Raw genomic sequence first — 27,257 nt, 5'->3', positions numbered from 1 at the left:
GTTGCGTAGAGAAAACAGACCTCGGAGACGCAACACGATAGCACGTGTGTAGCTTTAGTGTCCGCGTTGCATAGAGAAAACAGACCTCGAAAACGCAATGCGGCAACCTTGCCAACCCAAAAAAGCACTCCGCGAAGTTCACTAATTTTACTACCAGCACTTGGGGTTTTTAGTTTCACAAGTTTATCTTCCTTTTATTTATCCTTGTAGTCTCCCTAGCCTTCGCACTCAGTACTGTCTGCCTCTGATCCTCTGTTGATTATCTTACTCCTGAGCTTGATCTGATGTCGCCGTCTGCTGGTTCCTTCCGCTAAATTTTCCTGGTGGTCCGTTCTGTTCGGCTGCCGCAAAAGAAAGAAAGATCGATCTCAGCGGATCGCTGTGCCACGTCGACACGCTTGTTTTTGCGCTTTACAGCACGTTCGCGTTATCAGCACTTAGCCTGCCTTTAACAGCACGCTCGCGCTTAACGGCACGTTCGCGCCATCCGCGCTAAGCTTGCATTTAACAGCACGCTTTGCTTAACAGCACGCTCGCATGTTCACGGGTGATTGCGGTAACTTGACATATTCAGAGCAATGCATTATTGAAAATCACACCGATTAATGACTAAAGGACGGCATAATCGAAACATCAGAATCAGAATAAAGTAGGCCAGTTGTTCCAGTTAAGAAGCGTGACGAATCTCATCGCCTATGCATCGATTACAGGCAAATCAATTAAGTCATAATTAGGGATCATTTTCCACTCCCTCTAATAGAAGATCAACTTGACAGGTTGCAGAACGAGCGTATCTTAAGCTCGATTGATTTAAAAAAAACGGATTCTTTCACGTCGGAATTGAAGAAGAGAGTCGTAAGTTCACGTCTTTTGTGACACTCAACGAACAATTTCAATTCCTACTAGTTCCGTTCGGGCTCTCTAACTCGCCGAGTGTATTTCAACGACACGTGAATGCTATTTTCAGGGACCTGACATGCAAAGGAGTAGCCATACCGTACGTTGACGGCATAATAATACCGGCAGAAACCGAGCAAGAAGCCTTAGACAACATCAACGAAGTTCTGAACAGATGCGCAGAGTATGAACTTGCTATTAACTTTAAAAAATGTCATTTTCTGAAAACTTAAATCGAGTATTTGGGAAACATTAGTCGAAAATTAAAAAATAAGCCGGTCTTCATTAAAAACGCATGCTGTGACATCATTTCCAGTTTCAACCAACCTGAGAACCATACAGAGTTTTCTTGGCTTAGTGGGCTATTTTCGTAAGTTTATCGCAAATCTCTCGCAAATAGCCAAACCCTTGTCTGACATGACCAAACAAGATGCGAAAATTCATTTTGGAGTCCAACAGTTAGCGGCATTTAACAAATTCAAAGTTCTCATCACGCAAAAGCCAGTGCTAAAAATTTTTCATCAGCGACACGAGGCTGAACTGCATACGGACGCCTCAATAGACGGTTTCAGCACAGTTTTGTTATAAAAGAGTCCAGACGATAGCCAATAGCATCCTGTCTATTACATGCGCCAGAAATCGTCCGATGCACAAAGGAAGTTCACGAACAAACGAGCTTGAAATCTTAGCCGTTCTACTTACTGGATATGCGATTTAAACTCATTACAGACTCGCATAATGATGATAACTGAGAATAGCATGCAAAGCAGAATCAAGTACATCCAAGCTCAGGACGACCAGTTCAAAGCAATCATAGACATTCTGGCAGAGAAAACGACACATAATAGTTTATTCTTGAAATCCGGAGTTTTGCACAAATTAGTCGACGACTGCGAACTCATAGTTGCGCTTGTGGGTATGCAACGATAAATTATTAAGCAAGCCTAAGACCACGGACATTTTCCGGTAAAAAAGATTAAAAAATTCATTGGCAAGGAGTTTTATATTCCGAAATTGGATTAGTGGGTTCAGAAATGTATAATCTGCCGTATAACTTGTATTGTGAGCAACAGAAAGCAATGCAAAGAAGAAGGCGAACTTCATCCACTCAGCAAAGACGGAAGACCGCTACAAACGTACCACATCGATTATCTAGGTCCTTTAGAGTCTACGCACAAACAGTACAAGCACATATTTGCAGTAATCGACAGTTTCACAAAATTTTGTTGGCTCTAACCAACAAAAAAACGACGTATACAAAAGATGCATTATCAAGCCTTCAAGAGCAAAGCAAAATCTTTGGCAATCCTAGGCACATCATTTCTGACAAAGGATCTGCGTTTACGTTGGAGGAATTTCAACAATATTGCAAAAGCGAAGGTATTAAAAATCATCTCATAACAACGGGTCTACCGCGTGCAAACGGTCAAGTCGAGAGGTTAATTTCTACCATAATTGCTGTCCTACCGAAGCTTTTGAGGATCCACGCAATTGGTAAACATTTGTCAGCAATGTAAAGCAAATAATCAACTCAACGTTTGGCAGAGGCACGAGAGCTACACCTTTTAAATTGTTAACGGGTACCAAGATGCGTTTAAGATCCGAGATCCAGATTCAACAGATGTTAGAAGAAAAAATGATTCAACTCTTTAACCACGATCGAGATGAGCTTCGAAAGGAAGCGAAGCAACATAAAGCAAATGCAAGCAGAAAACAAAAACAGATAAAACCTGCGACGACAACCAGCTTTCAAGTTCAAAGTTGGCGACTTAGTTGCCATCAAGAGAACCCAGCTTGGTCCAGGATTAAAGCTTAAGCCGAAGCTTAAGCTCAGGCCTAAACCTGATAGCAAGGGTGAAATCAAATTATACCTATGACGTAGCGAAAGACTCTGTATTAAGCGAAGGCCCAAGGCAGACGAGCACTTGCGCTGAGTATATGAACCCAAGGATGCCCTATGACGACGACGAATACGACGCATTCGGGGCGAATGCTATGTACGATGGCCAATTCGTGGGAATGCTCTGGCAACGCGGATTAGCTGGTTCCCTTCCAGAAGATAAGGACGAACGACGTGACAAGCCTACCAAAAACGACGAGAGAAAAGGGGAGTACGATTTCGCGACGAGCAAGGAAAAGATGTAGGAGAAACGACGCCGAACTTCATATACCCTTGCAGCTATTGCAAGAACTAAATATTTTTAAAAACATTAAAATTATGATTTACTTGAGTATATGTTTAAAAACATTGAAGCTATGATGATTTGCAGCTCAATTATTAGATAGTTATTTTATATATTTTTATTATTTCTATGGGAGCTATATGAGATAGTCGTCCGATTTTGATGAAAATTAAACCGTAATTCTAAAATATTTAACCATTACTATATGTCGAAGAACTAAAAGAAAAATAAAAAACAGCAAAGTAATAATTTAAAAAAATTTTTTTTTTGATTGTTCCTATGGGAGCTATATGCTATAGTCGTCCAATCTGGCTCGTTCCGACTTATATACTACCTGCAATAGAAAGACAACTTTTGGGAAAATGTCATGCAGATAGCTTTAAAACTGAGAGACTAGATTTGCGTAGAAACGGACGGAAAGACGGACATGGCTAGATCGACTCGCCTAGTGATGCTGATCAAGAATATATATACTTTATAGGGTCGGAGATGTCTCCTTCCCTGCGTTGCAAACTTCTGACTGAAATTATAATACCCTCTGCAAGGGTATAAATATACTATTAATATAATAAAACACATCAGGTGGGATTGTGTTAATCTCTAAAAAGTAATCACAACACAGTCCCACATTAATGACCCAAACAATTTTTAAACAAATTCGGTCAGCTAAAAGAGATCATAATTAAAACAAATTTAACAACTGTCCCTCCATGAGATGGAAAGAATTAAGAAGTTTAGGAAAAGGCAAAGCTACACAAAAAATTGCTTACACCGTCAATGTAGACATGGATCTGTGCTAGGCCTTTTGTTGATCGATTTTCCCAGTGTCTTGTCCGACCGTGAAGTGAATTTGTACGTTGACGACGTACAAATCTTTGTTAGTAGAACAGTTAAAACAAAAAATGTGTGGGTCAGTGAATCTGTATTGCACAACGGGCAAAAGAAAATGGATTGGGGATAAACCGTAAAAAAATTGAAATATATGGTCATCGGAAAAAGATCCATTGTTACTTCTACTTTTCTAACAATAGACTCATTTAACATGTAGAACACGGAGTGAATTCGGGTAGTACCTTCAGTAACACAATGCCTTAAAGCAAGCACATAGGAAAAGCAACCAGGTGAACATATCGTGTGCTTCGTTAACTTTCCGATGGTAAATTATTGCTGCCCTTAAATGTAAAGCTGCTAATCGTCAAAGGCATTCACTATACTAGCCTAAATGTAAAATATTTGTTTACTGCAACTCCCGAGATGTATTTTGCTCACATTGACATTTATCTCTCTTCTTCATTATGTGTTTTATTTAAATAGATTTGACCATGTATCACTCCTTACTAATACAATTCTTGCCTTAAACTCATGGATTAAATATAAAACTATAAATTACTTCTAAAAAAATGTGACCAGCCACGAACCAATATATCTAAGCAGCAAAATTATTCCTGCAATTTCTCAATGTACTAAGAACTATAAATGCCCTTGCAGTCTATCTCTCTGCTCGGAGATCCAGTTCTACGTCGTTGCTAGCTGACTTGGAACGACCTCAAAACAATTAGGAGCACAACTCTATCTGAAAACAATGTAAAGGAAATTAACAAATATTATTTGAAGCATAATTATATAAATTATAATAACAAAAAAAGGGAGAAAAACCGAAAATTCTTTCAAATAAGATATTTTATAGGTGTAAGTCTTAAGTCAATACTGTTTATATTCAATTTTCACTGAATTATTAATAAGTATAGATATATACATATATATATTTAATAGTAATAAATATTAAGCAATAATAACCGGTTGAACAGCTGGAGTTCTTGTACCAGGACAGAATTTACCTTCTCAAATGCTGGAACTCTTGGATTAAATCGCAGCGTTTAAAAAAAATCTGATCGATATCAAGACCCCAAACAACATAAGCAGTCCCAGCAATTCACCAACAGCGAGCGCAGTTGGCGTGGCCACCTCTAGAACATTCCCTTATAACAGCAACCCAGTCCTATCGAAATACTTGGTATATATTGGGATGAAAAAATTCATTGTAAAGGAATCCAAGTTGAGCCAGGTTTTAACTAATGTAATGACATCATATACACACTGAGTGGTTTCCCGGAAAAAAGAATGGCGATTTAGCATACCAGCAATATTTTGAATATTGGTACTAAATGATGCATCGTTTACGAAAGATTGGTCATCGAAGAGCGTGCTCTCAATGTTCGGCCAGGCAGCCTGGGCAGAGGTGACAAAACGCTTTGCTGGTGTCGTCATCAGGTCTTCGATATTATTGGTAAGAACTTTAAGCAATGTTGAATACGTACAGGCTGTCGATCAATGCTCAAAGAATCTGAAGAAAATGAAGAGTTCTCACAATGAAAGAGAATCAATGTTGCTGTTGAGTCAGAAGAGAGCGCTGCTTCTAAGAGAACACTGCACGCAGTTGAATCCGATCCATTTGGTGATAAGATGGCTCCCCACAAGCAGCAAAGGGAGCGCATCCCCAAGCGGGACATTGAGAGAGTGTTGCGTTCCCAAACCAATATTTTGGGAAAGCCCAAAATCAGGGGAATGTGTCCAGAAAACATATTGTAGAATGTACAACGGTGAAAACGAAATTTCAAGCCAATGGTGCCGATGCTGCATCAGGAGAGCGGTGAAATATGGGAGAGCATCACCGAGCGGGACCCTGAGAGAGGGTGCCGTTCCCATACAGATATTGTGAGAAAGCCCAAAATCAGGCGAATGCAAGCAGAATTGCTGGGCAGAGCTTCAAATTCCTCACAACTGGGATCATTTTCAAGAATACGCTTCTTATTGTTGTTTTTCCAAATATTCTTCTTTTTATGAGCCGCACTACAGACCGCAGCTGGTAACTCAGCCTCCAGCGCTTGGCGATTAGCAATTGTCTCGCTTTGAAATGGAGCGGCTGGAATCTAAGTCAATTTTTCCGTGGATTGGTGTTGACATTTTCATCACCAATAGGTGCAACAGCACTCTCAAACTTGGTTTTCTAGTTGAGGTAAAGCTTTTCCAGCTCAGTAACTCTTTTATTGATTTCATCAATTTTAGAGTGTGCATCATGACCAACCACGCAATTATTACATTGCCAAAACGATAAGGCAAGACAGTAGCAACTTGATTGCTTAATGTTGTAAATCACCACAAGCAGTGTGGAATAAGCGGCGACAATCCCAAGTGGAACGGATGGCGTCAAAGCTACGCAGCTGAGTTGCGGTAACTTCGGAACTGCATTCGGCGCAATGAGACACTGCGAAATAAAAGCAAGACCGATCGCAATGAGAGCTGAATGAAGACTGTCAGAAGTTTGCATCGCAGTGAAGGATACATTTTCGACCTTATATAGTATATAAATTCTGGATCAGCATCACTAGGAGAGTCGATATAGCTATGTCCGCCTGCAAACAATTTGTATATTTTTTTAAAATATTTTTCAAAATGTTCTTTTGGACACAGTAATTGTTAATTTATATAGAATTTCGCTTTTAATTTTTTTTTTAAATCAGACAAAGTTATCATATTGCAGCCATTGGAGCAATCGAATAATTGAGCTGAATGTTATCAAAGCTTCAATGTTTTTAAACATTTACGCGCATAAAGCAAAATTGAGATGTTTTTAAAAAGAAAATAAATATTTGTTTTGAACTTCGGCTTGGCGAAGTTTGCTTCCTTTCTTGTTTTTATTTTTTTAGTATTTAAGTATTTCTTTAAAATTTTTTATTTATAATTTTAAACCTGTTTAAAATCTATTGTGACTAATGCAACAAATATTATTGTTTACTTGTAGCGTTAGGATATTATAAATTAAATAAAATAAAAAATAAAATAAGAAAAAAAAACAAAAATGGACACACAAAAGATTGCGTACAACAAGACTTTTTGAACAATAAGTTGTATTTCAACATTAGTAGCTTGTTTGATAACCGTTTCTTTTAAGGACTTGTGCCAAATGTCTTGGCATTGAATTCACAATTTTGTTGGGGTCCCCAGCCGAAATTTCTTGCGCGTTTATTGAAAGTGACCGTCCGCTAGTTCTATCGTTCACTCTTTCAGACGGAGTCACATAATGCGTTCTCTCTCGCGCGGAATCGAAAGCGCGTAAAGACAAGAGCGAGACTAAAAACCTGAAAAGAACCCGTTTTTTCGTTTAGTGCAGATAGCAGAGCGTGCCAGAATCTTCGTTCATTTCACCTCAAATCGTAAAAGAATAAACACATCTACGCTGCGATTGCAGTTTTAAAGTGAATAAATGAATGCACGCCAGGTGTAACCTTTGATACCTAAGATTCAGCCAACATTAAGTTCCAGTGCCTACCCTTTGTTTAAAAAGTGAAGACGGTAAATGTGAATAAAATAGGCAGATAAGCAGCAGGCCAAGAATGTCAAAGGCGTGTTGGTAAAAGCCGGCCAGGAGCTATTACTGGTCGGTGGGCAAATAGACGACCTGCATAGTGAGGCAACGTAAAACTCTTTTGTTCACATCAATCGTTCACGGAACCGGAACACCGCACGCCACGTGCGGCTTAGTCATATATATCCCTTCTTCAACAAAGACGTTAAAAGAAGACTGATCCAGCAAATCGATATTACCTGAGACTCCTACAACTAGCCCGTCGAACGGATACGACTCCTAAACACGGCACGCCACGTGCGGCGTAGTGATCATCAAAATCATGTCGGCACATATGTGTGGCCGAATAATACCGTCTACAAAACTGTACACTGCGCTGACTACAAACTAGAAAGCGAGCCAAGCGCGCAATTTCTAGGCACTGCGCTGACACCGCTACTGACAGCACGCCACGTGTGGCCACAATGATTTAGGATCACCCAATCTTTTGGAAGGCCAGTCATCTGACTGCAGCTTCATTACCTCACCAGCACGTGCCACGAGCGGCATGGATAAACTGTCGCTCTACATCTGACGAAAAGCAGGTCTAAGAAAGATCTTCACTTCGAGCAGTGTCCGGACTAAGGATTGCCATAAAGTAGAATTTGGAAATGTGACGAAACAGTCCAGTTTTTTTTTGCTTTTGTAAACATAGCTTAGATTCTTGTAATATTTCTTGTATTTTAGATCATAAAAGTTTATTTTGTCCCGTTAATAACTAATCGTAAATATGTTAAAGCTTATAGAATGAAACTCTCCGAAAACGTGATTATAGATATTTTGTTTTGTATTAATGAATTTGAATTGGGATTTGAAAATTTTTGAGTAATTTCGACCTCATAAGTCCGTTGTTTGGGACTACAATGCTGCTGTTATATAAATTAATTATGTGAAACATCAATAAACTCCAAAAATGGATAACCGCCTCTGCCTAGCCTCCAAAGTACGAAAACTTAATGTTAGTAAAAAAGTTAGTCGAAAACGTAGGTACCGAAACCACCGAGAAGTCTCTGGATTTCAAAGTGCAGGACGCCAGGAGGAGTTTTGGCTTCTCGATATTGCTTTACAATTTTTTTTTAGTTATTTTTATGTGAATTCAACTTATTTTCATTTCTCAGTAGTTTGAGGTTTACCAGAAATATTATGTTTGGAGACGCGAACACAGTGGCGTGGTGGACGTCGGACGACCACACAAATTTAGGAACCAGCGCAATCAGCAGAAATCGGTCAGAAATTTTTGTGGGTGGGTAAAGAGATCTCGGTTTCTAGGAATCGCGATTGTATGTCGAGTTCTTACGGAATAGTTGACCAGAGCCAACCGTTACTTTATACCTCGTTTTCAGCAATTGCATACCTCTAGGAAACGCAGAGCATTGTAGAGACTTCTATTTCTGACCTGAGTAGAATACACAAGTATTTTGATTAAATGGATTTTATTTTTCAATTGATCAAGAAATAATTAGGAGTTAATTTATGTAACAAGCAAGCAGTTGCAAAACAAACACGGACCAAAGTAAATCGATTTTTTAGTTGCAAATTATTAAGAATTTTGTTGTAACTGTCTGTACGCCACAGAAATCCCGATCTTTTTTTAGCAGAATTTTCAGCTGTTGATAAAAAGACAGGAGAAGTTAATGGCAGAGCAGGCGGTAGAAGAGGTAGGAATTCAGAACATCAGAGAGGTACAGCACCACGTGTAGGAATAACACTTAGGTCAAACAGAAACCAGCCGAAACTCCAAATAGGAGGATGACCGAAAATCAAGGAATCTTATTCTGCTGGAACCCTGTATCAGGATATTAGTGTTAATACTCAGCGGGTCGATAGATCCCTTTCTTCGATACAGCCAGATAAGGTGCCGAATATTATTCAAAGATGGCACATCAAGTTTGATGGATCTAAGGACGGCTTAGAGGCTGAGGAATTTCCTTATCGAGTAAGGCAAGGCTAGTCAATGGTACTCGAGATTTCACCGAACGTATCATCAATTCAATTGGGTAGATTTTCACCGTAAAAAGTTTAAAGAGAGAGATACTGATATGGACATTTGAAAATTTGTAAATAGCAGGCGTCAAGCAGATTAAGAACCATTTGAGGAATACCAAATCCAAGTGGAAATACTTGTTGCTCGCTTGAGTAATCCCATCTCAGAAGAATCATTAGTTAAACTTCTTATACGGCATAGCCATCGCTTCAATATGAATTTATGCAGTTACGCATAAATACACTAGCTAGTCTTGGAGAAGAAATCAGGACTCACGAGCAGATTTGCAATCAAGTAATAGCTCAACCAGTAAAGAGTAATCTTCAGCAACGCTCGTTTGTCTCTCAGATAGAACAATATCTTTGCGTCAGCGAATCGGCTGGTATAGCAGCGATAAGTAATTGGAATTGTGATCAGCTTGGACATCGTTTTGACGATTGCCTTGAAGTTCTAACTATTTTTTGTTAAGAATATGGGGCTTAGAACACATACTGTTTGCGCACTTGGCGCGTTTATTTAAATTGACTAGTTGTTGTTGTAGGGCGAGAGCGAGAGCCAATAAAGCTTTCTTCCGCAAATAAATTATCTCGAATCCTACTGCTGTGACACATTTTGCGTTCGTTAATACAATCTAGTATTAAATTTTCATGGTCACCCCGACCCCGACCAATTTTTTTTTCGGTGAAAAACTATAACATTTACCAACAAACATGAAAAAGCAAATTATTCGTGTCGGTTCGGCTAAAAAATGAACAAGTAATCTTCCGAAGTAAATTTCGTCGCTGGAAATTTTCTGCCGTTTCTTTATTTGTTGCCCAAGACGTTTCTTCCGCCTCTGCAACTTTAATTGTTTAATTTGCTGCTGCCTTTGGAACATGGATTTAAAAAGGAAGTTGCAATTGTCGAGTCGGCCAACCAGGTATAGAGTGCTAAAAGTTGAAAGTTAATCTGTGGCGTTTTGTTAATTGTGTTTTGGCCCATCTATTAACTTTTTGCATTCGTGTTAAAATCGGTAGATAGTGAGCATTCTAACCAAGAAATAAAAATTTGCATGTACTAACAACCAAAATTCTGCAATAAACATAAAATATTTCGAATTATATGTGAATCACTTTGGCCCATGAACACGCAAATAAAATACTCGTCGTCGACCCAATTAGTGCAAACTTAATTCCCCAAGTTTTCGTCGTAGTGAGCACCAATTAAGGGTATAAATAAAACAGCTGGAAAAAAGTGGTAATTATGAAAATTGTAGTTCTCAAAAATTAGCGGCAAAAACTTTCACCGCAGTTTGTCTGAACATTTTTCCCCGCTTTTCATAATTTTTGCGCGCCTTTCGGCATCAGGCTTATATATTCGTTGCCCTTAGTTGTCGGTCAGTGTATCATTCTCCGTTAGCATTTGCCTAGAAAGAGCCGCTAGCCGCGGCGATCGCTGCTGCAGTGCAATTTTCGGTCTGCTTAAACGTTTGTTCGATTTTTTTTAGCAGTGCGAGCGTGCGGCATATTACTGTCGCAGGGCTTATATTAAAAATATAAAAACCCTATTTAAATATTTTTTGCTGTACTTCTCTCGGCACTTAGCTCCCCTACACAGCGTGCGATGGGTATATTACTCGTTGCTTTTTTTTTTATTCAACCAATAAATCATATTAATAAAAATACATATTTAACACCTCTTCGATACCAACAAAGTAAATACAAATAAACGTAATGGCAACCAAGGATATCGAAGAGCTTAAACACCAACGAGATGTTTGCATGAAAAGTATTAACCGAACGTATCGCCACTTAAATTCAGCTAAATTATCTGTGAATCCGGTTGAGCTTGAGTGTTGATTAGAGATTCTAAATAAGCACATTGAAAATGGTTCACTTTTTCAAAACCAAATAGAAGTGAAGTTTTCAAAAGATGTATACCGCGAAGAGTTGGAAGAGAATGCCGTATTGACAAGGCCATTGCTGATTTCGATTTTTTAATGCAAACAAAATAATATCGAAAAATCCGCTCCGCCAACAAATCGCCCGCCTCAATGCCGCCTGCCGAGCGGCGCTCTTCCAATATTTAGCGGAAAACACTCCGAATTTAATAATTTTATTAGCCTTTTTGAAACTTTCGTTGACAAAGACGACACTTTACACGATATTGAAAAATTCAATCATTTAATTTCGTGTTAAGCTGGTCACTGCGGAAAATTATCCCAAAGCATTTGCTAGCCTGAAGCGGGTGTACGATAACGATTGTTTTTTTTTTTTTTTGACAACATATCGACTTTTTTTATTTTACAAAAAATGTCCCAGCCTTCAGCTACAGCCTTGAGAACCCTCTTCGACATGGTCACAGCCTTGTATGACTCCTTGCTGTCTATTGGGGATGATAGACGCATTACTAATGTTATTTTCATACAACTGGCAATGAGCGAGGTCGATGCAGGAACTTAAAGAAAATGGGAAGAGCAGTTAGATTATACTTCGCTTCCATTTTGCAGCGAATTTGAGGCGGCCCTCAACAGGCGATACCAACATATGGAAGCGGAAGAGGCGTCCAAGCCTAAAACTGTTCAGCAGACCCAATCTAACCCTAAGAAGAATGGAAATAGGAGTTTTTCGTTTAATGTTCAATGCGTGTATTGCAACTCAGCTGAACATCAGATTGAAAACTTCGCTTCCTTCGCAGCCCTAGCAGTTCAGCAAAGATTCGATTTCGCTAAAAGAGCGCCCTTATGCATTAACTGCTTATGAAAGGGTCACACGGTCAAAAAATGCAAATCGAACAGATGCAGAGTGTGCAATTCCTCACATCACACGTTGCTACACATATATTCCCCAAATACAAATCTCGCGTTGCCATCCCCTTCTCAGTCCACGCTCATGTAGGAGACTCCTTCCACTTCGTATGTTTTGCATGCGACTGCATCGGATCGAGTCATTCTTGTTGTGAGCGTTCAAACCAAAAGTGGCGAGTTTGTATTAGCTCGAGCGTTGCTCGACTCTGGTTCACAAATAAATTTTGTGACCGATGAGCTCGCTCAGAGGCTCAAAATTACAAGAGAGGACGTGTGCACGAGCTTGCGAGGCATTGGTGGAACTAATGCACGAGCTTCAAAAAACGAGTCACGAGTAGGAAACAGGCAGTTGTCGTCCGATCCAGATCAAGCGGTGAACACCAATGGGTGGCGGGTGCCTGAAAATATTTAGTTGGCAGATCCATTCTTCTTCAAGCTCCATAAAATAAATATGCTTATCGGCGCTGATACGTTCGTTGAACTTTTATCTATTGACCAGATAAAGCAAGGGCCTGAACTCCCCATCTTACAAAAGACAGCTCTCGGGTGGATAGTGTCTGGGAGATGTGCCTCTGAAAATAAAGTAGAGGCTGAAAAAATAGTACATCTCAGCTGCAAGGAGGAAGCGTTGGAGTCAAATGACACAACCCTGCAGAAATTTTGGTCTGTGGAGGACTTGACGCCCAAGGCTAAAGTCCATACTCCTGAGCAACAACTCCGTCAACAACACTTTTAGAAAAATACTCAAAGATTGTTGTCCGGTAGATTTTCGGGTCGTTTGCGTTACAAATCTGACCGAAATACTCTTGGTTCATCATAGGAAGTTGCGAAACGTAGATTTTTGTCACTAGAAAGGAAATTGTCAAAGGACTTTTCGCTGAAGAACATGTATCTTGAATTCATGGAGGAATACGTTTCAATGGGCCACATGTCCTACACCAATGACAAATTTCCGAATACTCCGCACTATTTCTTTCCGCACTATCTAATACTTAATTTCTTGGAACCTGTTAGAATTCCGCTTAGTGCTCTTAAAACTTTATTTGTTGTGTGAGAGTATATAAAATAGAGGAGAAGAGAAAAGAACCACCCCCCATTCCGACGAGTTTAGTACCGAGCATCGCTAGAAGTGCACGGACTCCAAATCATCTATACACTAGATGGATTTATTTTCTGCACATCTGGTGCTTTCTACTACAATCCTTGCTGACCCATTATGGACTCAAGGAAAGCTAAGTTGCCAAAGCCATTTGCTGTCTTGGACCCCCAAACCCCCCGCCGTGTTTTTCAAGGACTGTAACCGACTTCCTCCACGCCATCTTCTTTCCTTTGATGCCAAAAATGCAGAACTTGCTTTTGTCGGAGAAAAGACCTGTTAGTTAGTGTTAGTTTGCAAAATCCAAGATCTATCCTTAACTCCTTTCTTGATGACGCCATGTTTGAGTATATACTAACTTTAGTTGCATTAAAATCTTGCAATAAAATTAATACGTAATAAAGTGGCCGACTAAGCTGACGGTAATTGCACAAAAAGTTATTTGTACGCAGACTTTGGTTGGTCCATTTTCGTTTTATTTTGTTTCTTTTTTAGTTTAAAGACATAATATTTTTCCAGAAGTTAGAAAAAAGGTAGGTCTATGAAGTGCCAAAAAAATTTAGTTTAGTAAAAATCCTGCATTCGAAGATATGCCTTCTAAAATTATTTTTCGCTTATTTTTGAAGTGTACCCAAAGTTTTGAGAGCGAGTGTACATATATACTTGGTTAGGATCAATAGCCAAGCCCGTCTGTCTGTCCTTCCGTATGAACGTTGTGGTCTCAGAAAACATAAATGCCAGTGATTTGACATGAAGATTCTAGTAATTCTTAAGCTGCGCAAGTTTATTTCAAAACAAACAAACTAATTTTGTTTCAAACGTAACGTTCTTAGTTAGGCTTTGTGTGTCTGTGTTTCGGACAAATCTATCGGTAGACACATTAAATTGAAAATCGATCTATTATTTTAGAATTTATTGGCAAATATGTTTTGTTATGACGTCAATTCATATTGGAAAAACGGATGATATATAAAAATATATAGCTCGCATGTGGAAACTTGGCAACTTGTGTGTGCCGAAAACGGGTTTAAACTGTTCGTAGGTGCTCTGCCGCTTGTCAGCATAAAAAAAGGTCGATGTAGCGAGGGGTGACGAGTTTTTTTTGTGTTAATCTATAAGGGAGTATGTAAAGGTAGCATGGAGGTAAAGCAGGAATGTCATAACCGATTCTGCTATTTGCATCACCTCCGAGATGGCGTCGACTGTCGATCTGGCCTTTCTAAAGCCGAACTGGGTATCAGATATACCGCCTGCCGCAGCATGGCCCTCTTCAATCTTGAGCTGACGATGTACTTGAGGATCTTGCCGGCGCCATCTAAAAGTCATATTGGCCTATTGTCGAGAGGTCATATAGAGGCTTCCCAGTCTTTGGTAGTAGGACCAGCTTCTGAACGCGTCATCTCGCTGGGAAAATGCCTTTACAAAGGCAGCTGCCAGAAATCCTGGCGCCCTTTTCGGAACACAGTCTGGCCCGGGGTAACGGGCATTGATACATTTTTTTTTGCGTCCTGATGTTGGGCTTTATTACTGAGCGCACGCAATGTCTATCTCGGCTCTGGTTCGTCAGCAATTGCGGGTGTTGTTCTTGCTCAGAAAATTAATTATTATTAAATTCAATTTGCGTGCTGCGACAAGCAAAAACTACTAAGAGCACACTCCTACACTTTGGTCTATTGCAGTTGGCCAAGAGAGGCCAGGAACTTCACTCGATATGCTACCGCATCTCCACCTCTGCTGTTAATCAGGCTTGCTTCGCCCACCCTTCTATTGGCCGTTCTCCCTTCCCTTTACTCCCGGAACAGCCCCTTTGCGCGGCTTTGGTTATTCAAGGTATTGTCCGCCGAGGACAAACACTAAGACTTAAAACATTATAAAATGTATTTATTAACTAAGAAAGACCATAGACCAATATATAAAAAATAGGACAAGTGATTAACTTATAAAATATAAGATAACATTTAATTCTTAATAATAACGTGGTATTTCATATCTGTTTTCAATAGTTTTGGCTCTGTTCCCTCTCACTTCTTTTTATTTTCTTTTTTAAGGTTAATTGAAAGTCATATTTTTGCCACTCAAAATTTATATTCTTTTTTTCTACTAATAATTTTCCTCGCAATGTAACCTGTACCCATCCATCCTGTTTTTCATTTTTTTTTTTGAAAAATGAAATAATAACTTTTAAATTTCAGCTTACCATGAGTGACTGGGCGGATCCAACGAAGAAAGCGCATTCTCGTGGGTCGCTGAAATGCTGTAAAAGAATACACATTTCACGGATAAAAACATAATTCTAGGGTTGGGGTTTTTTTTTTATTCCACTTTAGCTTTCAAAAAAGGAACTCGAAGGCGTTCAATAATTTCTTCCCTTGTTTTTTCCAATTTTCACACCGCCAAATTCCTATTTCTTCGCACTTTCGAGATCTCTTTTTTTTTCCCCGCCACAACGGCCACATTTACCTTTCGCCAATGCACCTTCTTTAGTTCTTTGCCTTGGGTCGGGTCAGGGTCGAATTATATCAATAAATATTATTTGTTTAACACTTCTCCTCTTGCCGAACTCCTCCGCTCGCTTTGCGAGGCGGTCGCGCTTCCTCTCTCGTCCCTCCCTCGATGCACTCCAGGCGTAGGTGTGTTTCTGTGATCGTGCTTGAGTTTTCTTACTAGATCTTGATTCGTTCGGGCGTTGTAAAAAAATTTAGCAATTCTGCGGGGCTAATTTCTTTGACTTTATTAAAAACTGGAATTGTTGGCTGGGTGTATCTTTCATTTCCCTTCCGAGTAAAAAATTTCGAGCACCATAAAAAAAAACTTTTGCTTGCGGAATCGACTTCTTCGGTGGAAGGTTCAACGGGAAAAGACCGCTGGTGCCGACCAATTATGGCGGCAAGCCCCTTAACAGCGAAAGAATGGAAACGCTCTCTCCAGATCATTGTTTGAAACTTAGTCCTGTTAACCCGCCACATTTGCCAAGAACCGCCACTTCCTCGTAGATGGCGCCAGAAGGCTGGGTTTCTCTTATGCTACCCGCGCTACACCGGGGGCCTTGTCGGCTTTAAATTTCGAGGTGGTCGTACGAATTTCATCCAATGTTACATTTTCCAAGCTTTTCAAAGAGGTGAAACAGATTTTGAACTATGCTCCTGAGATTCTCCGCAGCTATAGATACCCTGTGACAAATTCTGGAGAGTTTCTGTCACATAGCGGTTTTTTTCGATGTGCCGATCGCCCATGCTGGGTCTGATCCAGTCCTGTACGGTTTGCTGAGCACCGCGATGTCAACTCCGTTCTCCCGCACCGTTTGCGAGAGCCGGTCATGTGCTGCCGCGCAGTGATTCAGGTTGAGCTAAATCACTCGCATGCCTTTTTCTTTCGATTTGCACCGCTGTTGCGGTGCCATTTTCTGGATAAGTCGCCAACACGAGCACGTTGTCTTTAATCTCCATCCACTCTTTGCGCTGTATCTTACCTGATGTTCTTCCAAGGGCCGATATCGGCTGAAACGTTTCCCATATGAGCTGTGTCCTTTAGTTCAACGAAGCCCATTGCAAGAAGCTTCCGTCAGTGTGTAGTAGGTAGCGCCCTCTCTAGGGGACAAGCGCCCCCTAGCGGTACCGCTCATTACCGATTCACACGTTTACCAACACTTGCGCACATAAAACGTAAACGTAGCTATTCCATAGTTAACCATAAAATATTAATGAAAAGTAAGTAACAACATATTTATGCTGAATTTGAGATCCAAAATGTTATATTAAGAGAGGACAAAAGTTTTGCAAAACAACCTTTCCGACTCGGTAAATAAAGCTTGTAAAAAAAGCTGAAAGTGTGCAGAGGTGAATTTACACTAGGTAAACGTTTGTTAGACACTTGCGAAAAGAATACGAAATGTTATCTTTTAATGTTGGCAGAGCAGTGTATATAGCAGATAAAAAAATGGACGGAAAAAAAACACAAAAAAATTGCCTGCATTAATAATCTGGTGAAGACAAAATGTTCCAGATCTGTTTTGATGCAAATGGGTTTAATAAGTCCTATAATATATTATTTAAAAGATTTTAATTCAATTTAATAACTAATTTTTACAATATTTAATATGAGGTTCCTCCTGAAAAAGTTTCTTTACTACCAGCCTGCACCATTTTGAAATCTCAGGATTTCTGCTACTTTCAGCTTTCTTAAATCCTTCTATAAGTTTTACTGGTAGGCTCCAAAGCGCAGCGCCCTAAAATAGTTTAATGCTCGGTAACTGTTTAACTATTATTACTATTTGTTTTATTAAAAACCTATACTTTATCAAGAGGTGTGTTTCTTCGATATCAGAAGTTTTTGTTTGAAACTACATTCTTATTACTGCAAAGTCCGAAAAACTAGTTACCGAAAAAAAGTATTTCAAAACCACGATCATGAGTCGTACCTGTATGACTTGGCTATCGAAAAACCATAAAACAACCACAGGTCATGAACATTTTACAGCAATTTTTCATTTAAAACGACCGATACGGGTGTCAAAAATAAAATTATTGTCCTTTAATCAGCAAACAGTATCAAAGCATGCTGTAAAGGAAGTTAATCAATGAAAGGGTGTATTAATTTACAAAGCTGTTCATTCTTGACAATAATAGCTGAATTAAAATGCCGAAATAGTTCAAAATAATTGTGATAGGATAATACAAATTACATAGTTTAGATATTTTTTTTTTTAATTTTAGTTATAACCTAAAATTATTAAATTTGAAAACTATTTTTTAAATCATTTGTTTCATTTTAAATAGGTTAACTATTTTAATCATTTTTCCCTGTGAACTAACTCTCCCCCCACAAAATTTGGTTTTTATAACCGTGTTGGTTCCTTATGTAAGTTGATTTCACTTTTGTAAAAATCAATTGACCGTTATTTTGTTAAAGGCCTATGTTAACTTTTTTCCTTTCCAATTTAATTTTTACAGGAGAACTATAATGAAGGAAAACAGCAGCATGAGCAGGAGTCGTTCCCATATGACATGTAAATTGGAACGCCGAAGAAAACCATTCTGAAGCCTGACCACAAAAATATTATTTTGGTCTATAAAACCCTTTTTTATATCTCCATTTTACATACAAAAACTTAAATAATAATTTTTTACAATCAAATTGGCTTTGAATAGATTTCTGCTTTTTCAAATAGGCTTAAAATGCTAATTATAAAAATCAGAAATAAAATCCCAAACGCGAATTTTTATCAAATCTTAAATGCTATAAGGACTGGAGAACGAAAAGAAATCATTACTGGCGTTTTCTAAAAAAGATGTTAGCGCAAAAACATTCTTTTGTTCCATTGGCTCCAACTACCTCAATATAGGAAAGCAAAATTTAATTTCATCACCATTTGACTTTTAATATGTCTTATTTTGCCCAAACTTTTATAAAAGCAATAACTTTTGATTGTCAAGTAGTTTTTTAATATTTTGGCTTTTTGTTACTATTGTGCACTCTTTTCGGTGGTAATCATCACTACACAGACGGCCGTCCACAGTGATATTTCTATCGGCAATATGTCTAAGATAGTGTTCAGGGCAGCCGGTGGCATGAACCTAACACCTACGCCAGTATGATCTCTGTGTTCCGGTCAGTTTTGTGATGCAAATGCTCCCTTTCTTGACTCGTTCTGTTATTTTTTGTTTCCACGAGAGCTTCGGGTCTATTATAACTCATAGATATTTCAAGCTTGTCTCCATCTATTTTTGGACAGGTGTATGGCGATCTTCGCGTGAAGAGCATTACTCCCATCGTCATTGTTTCGTTGATAACATCTGGGAACGGTCCTGATGCTAGCAATACTGCATCATCTGCATATGCTACCAACTTAACTCCTCCGCTATTAAGTTCTCTCAATAGGTTGTTCATGTTGAACAGCCAGAGCTGTGGCGATAGGATCACAGATCGGCTGTTATCTGCTCGTGAGCACCGCGCTGAGCTAAGCACTGATGCCTCCTTTAATACCTGTCGAGTTTAGGAAGCTCATGATGGATTTGGCGTTCACATGGTTGATGTAAGAAAGTAACCAGTGTGTATGGCTTGATAGTTTGCAGTTTTTCTATTTTTTCTCGGACATGAATATTGATTATTTTCTCCAGTGCTTTCATTATAAAGAAGGTTTGCCTTTGAGCCTTTGCTAGGATGTCAACTCTTCTTCCTACCTTTGGTATAAACACTACTTTGGTTGCCCTCCGTGGAGGAGGTATATAAGGCAGTTAGACGCATGCTTCCAAGATAGCGTGTAGCCATTTACCAATGTTGGCTTTTGTTGTCTGAAGAATTGCCGGAACTATGCCGTCTGGCCCAGGGCTCTGATATTTGTCAATCGAGTCTATTGGCCACTGAATTCTTTCAATAGTTATGTTATGTTATGTTATGTTGCTCAGCTCCTTGGCCTGCCGTAGGTGCTGGTATCTCTTTAAGGTTTTCTGGAAAGTACGTAGTCTAAACGCTTCATTTATTCCTTCGAGCGCTTCGGTTTAGTTGCTTCAAGAGTCTCTCTTGGCTGCATATATCGCTCTTTTTATGCTCTTATAGCTTCTGTACATAGTCCCACAGTCATGTTTTTTTCCATGCTCTCTTTCTGAGAATACATTGTTATTTGGTCCCACATTGGTTATTGTTTCCTAAAGAGTAAAGTGAACGCATGGCTGTAAGCATTATTCAGAATGTTTGTGGAATCCGTGACTTCATTGTTAAGAGCTCCCGTGGAGGACTGTACCCTTATCCCCCTGTTTCTGGCTTTTGAATGAACAATTACGGCATACAATGTTATCAAAAATAGACTAACCCTTTTTGTTGGTTTCCTAGTTTCCCCACATTGTGTGTCTTGCATTAGCGTTGCACCCGAGCACACACCACATCATCAACTTGTTGAAATGCTCATCGCTGTTCCATCCGCCGCTACGATACTTGATACTGCCAGATTCGAAGTACTAGGAAATGTGTTAAAGTTGTTCTTCATAATTAAACATGCTCTCGTCCTACCTCATTGTCTAAGACTTGTTAGTCTCGAGTCCATGGTTCTTTTATTAGGCCAATGTCAATACCATATCCTTCTCACGGAGGAGAGCTGATGGAATTCTCAGCCGCAAGCTTTTGTTGCTGCTTACCTAAGCCTATTCGTGCAGACGAAAAAGAAGTGTCTCTGCTAGAGCATATTTAGTTTTATTTACTTATTTACTATCCTAGTACGACAAGGTTAAGCTTTTTTTATTGCACTAGTCAAAATGGGTTGAAAATATAGAAATGTTATATGTAATATTTCATGTTTATTGGTACTTATACCGAAACCTGGCAGGCAAAACAACGATCCATCCTCATACAGACCCCTATAGATATTCAATGCATACGGAAAAATATTTGAGCGCATTATCTGCAACCTTCTTCAGTAGGAGTTCAAAAAATGAAGAGCACCATCTGACCACCAGTATGGATTCCGAAAAAAGCGAAGCACTTATGATGCTGCGCTCCACAAAACGGGCTTAACACTGATAACACGAGCATTGTCCTGGGTGCACTCCAGAGCATGAGATCTCTGGCTAATACATCCAGCTGACAGCCGACTATTTCAAGGATTGCGTACTGATATACAGCTCTGATATTGGAATTCACGAACACCAGGGGACCGGAGGAGTACCCCAAGACTCACTTCTAGGGCCCATCCTTTGGGACGTCATGTATGACGGGATCTTAAGGCTCAATTTACCCGATGGCGGTGCTCCTACGCAGGAGGAAAACAACAAAAAACTAGTTGAAATGTACGATTCCAACACGGCGCACAGCCCAGCGAATACCTTAGGGTCGGGATTGGCCAAAATATCCAGGGATCTAGCGGATCAGGACAGTTGAACTGTGGGAGAAGAGATGGATTATCCCCTGCCTAGCCGCTTGGCTTAGTCGAAGGCTTGGGAATGTGTACTTCTTCACCGCTCAGATGATCACTGCACACTTTGCGTAGGGTCCGCGGCAGAGTCACTTTTTTACGCCTTCTTTGATCTCCCATACTCAACTATCCTTGTACATATATACACTTTAAGAGAAATGAAAAAAAAAATATATAGTTGCAAATGATGGGGAAGAGTCGCCATAGTTACATCTCGGTTCTTGCGCCACAAATTTTGGCCATAAAATAAGAGACTTAATTTATGTAAATCACAGTAAATTTTATATTAACCAAAAAAATTCTTAAGCTTAGAGTTGAATACTGAGAAAATATAATAATAAAAGTCAATCAAATCAATTAACCTTGCTCGTACATGTCCGCCAGAATTTCGTCAAACTACAACTATAGAAAACTGAAAATAATACCAACAACTAAGTATATTAAGCTAATTTAATTATTTACAGTCCTGGTACGATTACAAACTTCGATGGGAACCGAAAGAATACGGTGGAGTTCACATGTTGCACGTTCCTTCCGATCATATATGGAGACCGGATATTGTTCTTTATAATAAGTGAGTATATCAAAGTTTTATTACAAATTTTAAGCATTATCTTGTCCTGCTCTGTATTGTAGCTAAGATAAGTTATTATTAAAATTTGTTTATGTCTTATTATATACCCGATATATTTTATTACCCTTTAAGGTGGTTAAGCTCTGTAAGGCAGTTTAGTTAAGTTAATATTAATACTAGTTTATGTCTGCTTTTATTCCCGATTTAAACTATATTTATTGTATAATTAAAGTGTTTTTTTTTATTTTTGACAAGTTAATACTTTTTTTTATATTTTACCCAATACTCGTACAATACAATGCATTATTGCCAATTACGCTATCTGTTTTTTAAACGTCCATTTTTTTTTTTTTAATTCAAATGCTTATATTCACAAGAATTAAAAATAACAGTAAATAAAAACATTTATTTATTTCTTATTTTAAAATTATATAAATTAAATCAGCTTTTATTGAGCTTGAATTTAAGCCCTTTATAATTAAACTACCGTTGCCTCTACTTAAAAGGTTCTCAGTTTTGAAATAGTTTCCAAATTAACAATGCAAGACATCTACAACGATATTGATTACGTTTTGTTTAAGCTAATTATATTCTTGTGGCGAGTGAACGCTCGAATAACAGTGGTTCATAGCTTGTTTCAAACAAACACCATTCAAAACTTAAACAGGCTATTCTCTCTAAACTGAACCGGTTATCAAAATAACTTAAGGGCAGGATAATTATACTTTGATGTTTGAAAATAATTGTTATTTTTATTTACTCAAAAATATTTAGTATTTATTTTTATTATTATCGAAAAATCATAAAAAGGACATCAGCTTTTTACAACCAAGTACTACATTTAACTCATATTTAAGTGTATGGCCAATAAAAATATATAATAATAAATATATAATAAAATAAATAGTTTAAATTTAAAGTTTCCTTTTTAGCCAAGGTAATAAATCAAATCTGATTTAATGCACACTTGGCTTATCTAGGGCCGCTAGAACAGCATCCGCATCCGCAAGCGATGTACGCTTTGAAGTCATGATTACGAAATAACGTTTTAAAATACAACATTTTAACCAAAATTACCCAAAACACTCTGATAAGGAAATGCTGTACCAAAATCAATATATAAATTGGTGGAATCATTATAAAGAGTAGTCAAAATAGTTTTAAATTAGAAGGGTGCTAAGCCAATATATTTGCATATTTTTATTGGTCACAAATTTTATCCATGAGTCGAATTTGTTACTTGGTTGAAAAAGCTGTGTCCTTTTTTATACCCTTGCAGAGGGTATTATAATTTCCATCAGAATTTTGCAACGCAGTGAAGGAGACATCTCCGACCTTCTAAAGTATATATATTCTTGATCAGCATCACTAGGCGAGTCGATCTAGCCATGTCCGTCTGTCCGTCCGTTTCTACGCAAACTAGTCTCTCAGTTTTAAAGCTATCTGCATGAAACTTTCCCAAAAGTTGTCTTTTTATTGCAGGTAGTATATACGTCGGAACGAGCCGGATCGGACGACTATAGCATATAGCTCCCATAGGAACAATCGGAAAAATAAATTTAAAAAAATTATTACTTTTCTTTTTTTTTAATTTTTTTTTAGTTCTTCGACACATAGTATTAGTTAATTATTTCAGAATTACGGTTTAAATTTCATCAAAATCGGACGACTATCTCATATAGCTCCCATAGGAACAATCATAAAAATAAATTTAAAAAAATTATAACTTTGGTGTTTTTTAATATTTTTTTTAGTGCTTCGAGATATAGTATTGGTTAAATATTTCAGAATTACGGTTTAAATTTCATCAAAATCGGACGACTATAGCATTTAGCTCCCATAGGAACAATCGTATAGCTGTCATAGGAACTATCGAATAATTAAGCTGAAAATCATCATAGCTTCAATGTTTTTAAACATACACGCAAGTAAATCATAATTTTAACGTTTTCAAGAGTATTTAGTTTTTGAAATAGCTGCAAGGGTATATGAACTTCGGCACGCCGAAGTTTGCTTCCTTTCTTGTTTTTAATTTAATTTGTGTTGGGATCTATATATATATATATTATATTATATATATAAAGTCATCCGTTTTAATAAAATTAAAACCATAACTCCAAAATTTTAAAGCTTAACCATATCTCGAAGAACAAAAAAAAAATAAATAAAAAATAGCAATGTCCATTAAAAAAAATTTTTTTTTGATTGTTCCTACGGAAACTTTATGCTATAGTCGTCCGATCCGTCTTGTTCCGACTTATCTACTACCTGCAATAGGAAGACAACTTTTTGAAAAGTTCTATGTTTTAAAACTGAGGTCTCTCTTAGGTGAAAACGGACGGACAGACATACGGACGGACAGAGGGTCGGACAGACGGACATGGCTAGATCGACTCTCCTAGTGATGCTGATCAAAAATATATATATATTTATATGGTCGGAGATGTCTTCTTCACATCATTGCAATATTCTAACTGAAATTATAATACCCTCTGAAAGTGTATAACAACTTTTCCTGCACTTCAACTATTTTGATAACTTGTTCAGTTCAGATTTGATAATATTCTAACTTCCTTACCAGGATGATTTTCGTTTCGAATAAAAAGCATTTTGGGCAGTCCTTCAAATAACAAGATTTAAATGCATTTAAATAAAAAAAATTTTTTAAGCTGTGATTATTTTTATGGCTTAGATTTAAAAGCTTAATGATGATTTTACTGAGTACCGGGTATTTTATGGTCGTGCCCTCGACATAGCTATGTTTTGTTATTTGACTTAATAAATTTTGTGTTTCATTATTATACACAACCGCTTTTCGTGTTTCTTACAACAATTATAACTAAGATTTTTCTGCCCCAACTCAATGTGTTAATTAATTTTCACGTTTTGCTGTAAATAATTCTGATAAGATTAGGTTGGGGCGGTGGCAAAACGGAGTCAGCGACCTACTAAGCCGAACAAATGCTTTTTCCTTTATTATTCCTTAAAAACGTCTATTGGCAACTCATAAAATATAAGTATATAGTTGTATTCCTCACATCGGGTCATGCTATAGCTTGTTGAAAAGGAGTGACAAAGCTAAAGCGTCGCAAACATGGAGCAAAATAAAATACTACGATAAAGGCACAATTGCATCTCAATAAATAAATAAATAAATTTTGTGCAGTTTATGGACCAGATACAGTTTCCATTTCGACGACACAACGATGGTTTCAATGTTTTCATTGTTGTGTACAGGTGGTCGTAGATGCGCAACGCTCCGAAAGGCCTTTCGTCGAAAATTACGACAAAATTGGTCGAGAGACGATGAAGATTCGCATTGAAGCTTGATATAAAAGTGCCACTCCAATTGACGCCGAAAAACATCTTTTACCGAATCGACGCATGCAAATCACTGCTGACTTTCAAAAAGTGGGTCACTTACGATAACGAAAAGCGCTTACGGTCGTGGTCGGAGCGCGGTGAAGCGGCCCAGACGGTGGCCAAGCCCACATTGACGGCCAGGTAGGTTTTGCTGTGTGTTTTTTGGTGCGATTGGCAGGGAATCATACAATATGAGCTGCTGCTTGAAGGCAACACACATTCAGTAGAGGCCATCTTTGATCAACACAAGCCAATTTATTTCAATGGCATAACCTTTTTTTATGCTAATTAAAAACAAACTATGTCAAGCAGAGTTGTGTAATTGATTAGACTACAACTTACTTTTTATACCCTTGCAGTGGGGATTAAAATTTCAGTCAGGAGTTTGCAACGCTGCGAAGGGACCACATAAAGTAGTTACAGTCTTGAAAAGCATTACTAGGAGAGTCGATCTAGCCATGTCCGTTTGTTTGACTCTTGTTTTCAAAGCTATCTGTATTACCTTTTCCAAAAGTTGTCTTTCTATTGCAGATATTATATAAGTCCGATCGAGCCGTATCAGGCGACTTTAACATATAGTACCCAAAGGAAAGTAATAGTTAATTATTTCAGAATAACGGTTTAATTTAAATTAAAATCGGACGATTATTACTGTGGACGACCGATACTCCGTTCAAAATGTATTCTGTAGGTTTATTTGTGCGTATCAAATCGATGTCTTAGACTTGTGAAACTAATTTTTCTGTATTAAGCAGCTCGATCTGAAAAACTGTTGGTCTACCACTTTTATTGGAAAACCCACTAGGCTAAAAAAAAGCTGGATTTTACACGTCTACAACTTCCAAACGACTAAAAGACACCTCCTATACATCGTTAAAAAGGTATTTTTAAGAGCTTTTACGTGTTCTTGTTTTAATTTTTTCAAGAAAAGTAATTTCGGAACTATAGCCCAAATTAGGTTTTTGTGTTCACATCTTAGCAATTTTTTTGAAAACGCTAGTATAGATTTCTTTTTATTTTCGAGTTCTTAAAGCTTTTGAGATTACGAAAATTTTGAAATATAACACAGTTTTATCTTAAATTTCGCTTTTGGGAGTTATTCAGCGTTTAATAATTCAACCCATTTCAGATATCTATACCAAGGAAATTTGATGATGAAAAATTCTTAATAAAGCTTTTTAAATAAAATGGAGAGAAAAGCAAGGGTATTTTAGACAAAAATATTTTTGTTATGATCAGGGGTTAAAACTGTTTTGTTAGGTTTTTTCAATGTCCAAGTATTATGAGGACTCCTCCTGTTCATGGTATTAATGTACTTTAATAAAAATTTGATTTAAGGTCTGCTGTACAAATCAATAACATCGTCGAACAAACAAATTAAAACTTTCTTTTTTTTAGTTGCTTTGCTATTTATTTATTGAATCTTTTCCTTTCGAATAATAACAATAAATCTATCAAATCTCATGGTAATAACCTAACTAACAGTCGTTTGACTGAGTTATCGGGCCCTGAAAATTATTGCTGGGTTGGGAGGTCGTTGCGTTGTAGTCGGGTTCTGCTGAAAACCAGAGTCAAGCTTCTTGCGAGATGATTTGGGTGGACAGAGAGTTTTTCATTGTAGGTCACTTTTTGTTTGTCTATTTCATCTTTTACTGCAAGAATGCCGAGGTCCCCGTGGCTGTTTTGGTTACGAAAATACCATGGTGCCCCAGTGATAGTTCTCAGGATTTTTGCTTGTGATGTCCATATTACTGCTGCTCGCGTTCCCCCGTAGCTGGAAGCCACACGTAGTCCAGACGCAGGGGCGATCGAGCGTTTAAGATCCAGTGAAAGCTGCTGGCTTTTAGTTTAAATTTAATTTCTTGCATTCGATGTGTCTTCTCCAGGTTAGTCGTCTGTCTAGGTGAACGCCGAAATACGTTACTTCGTTGACTTGGGGAATCTGCGTACTGTTCAGGGCATGTTTTCCTGTTGAGAGTAATGTGTTTAAATTTTAGCCAGCTCTCTACTAAGATGAGGTGATTGGCTAGTTGTGTTGTTGCTCAGTTTGGTCACCTAGAGCGACTT

General features: G+C 38.1%; 1 protein-coding gene across 8 annotated transcripts in view; it reads left to right on the top strand.

The window, feature by feature from the left end:
* The window catches only part of LOC128263947 (acetylcholine receptor subunit alpha-like), a 609,051-nt gene that overhangs the window by 132,346 nt on the left and 449,448 nt on the right, over positions 1 to 27,257 (top strand). For all 8 annotated transcript variants that reach the window (XM_052999220.1, XM_052999224.1, XM_052999228.1 and 5 more), the window contains one exon: positions 21,718 to 21,827. In XM_052999220.1, coding sequence (XP_052855180.1) covers positions 21,718 to 21,827 — 110 coding nt within the window. The remainder of the gene's footprint in view (positions 1 to 21,717; positions 21,828 to 27,257) is intronic.

The sequence above is a fragment of the Drosophila gunungcola genome, unplaced genomic scaffold, assembly GCF_025200985.1.
Source record: "Drosophila gunungcola strain Sukarami unplaced genomic scaffold, Dgunungcola_SK_2 000029F, whole genome shotgun sequence".
Lineage (NCBI taxonomy): Eukaryota > Metazoa > Arthropoda > Insecta > Diptera > Drosophilidae > Drosophila > Drosophila gunungcola.
This window is presented reverse-complemented; position numbering and strand designations above follow the sequence as displayed.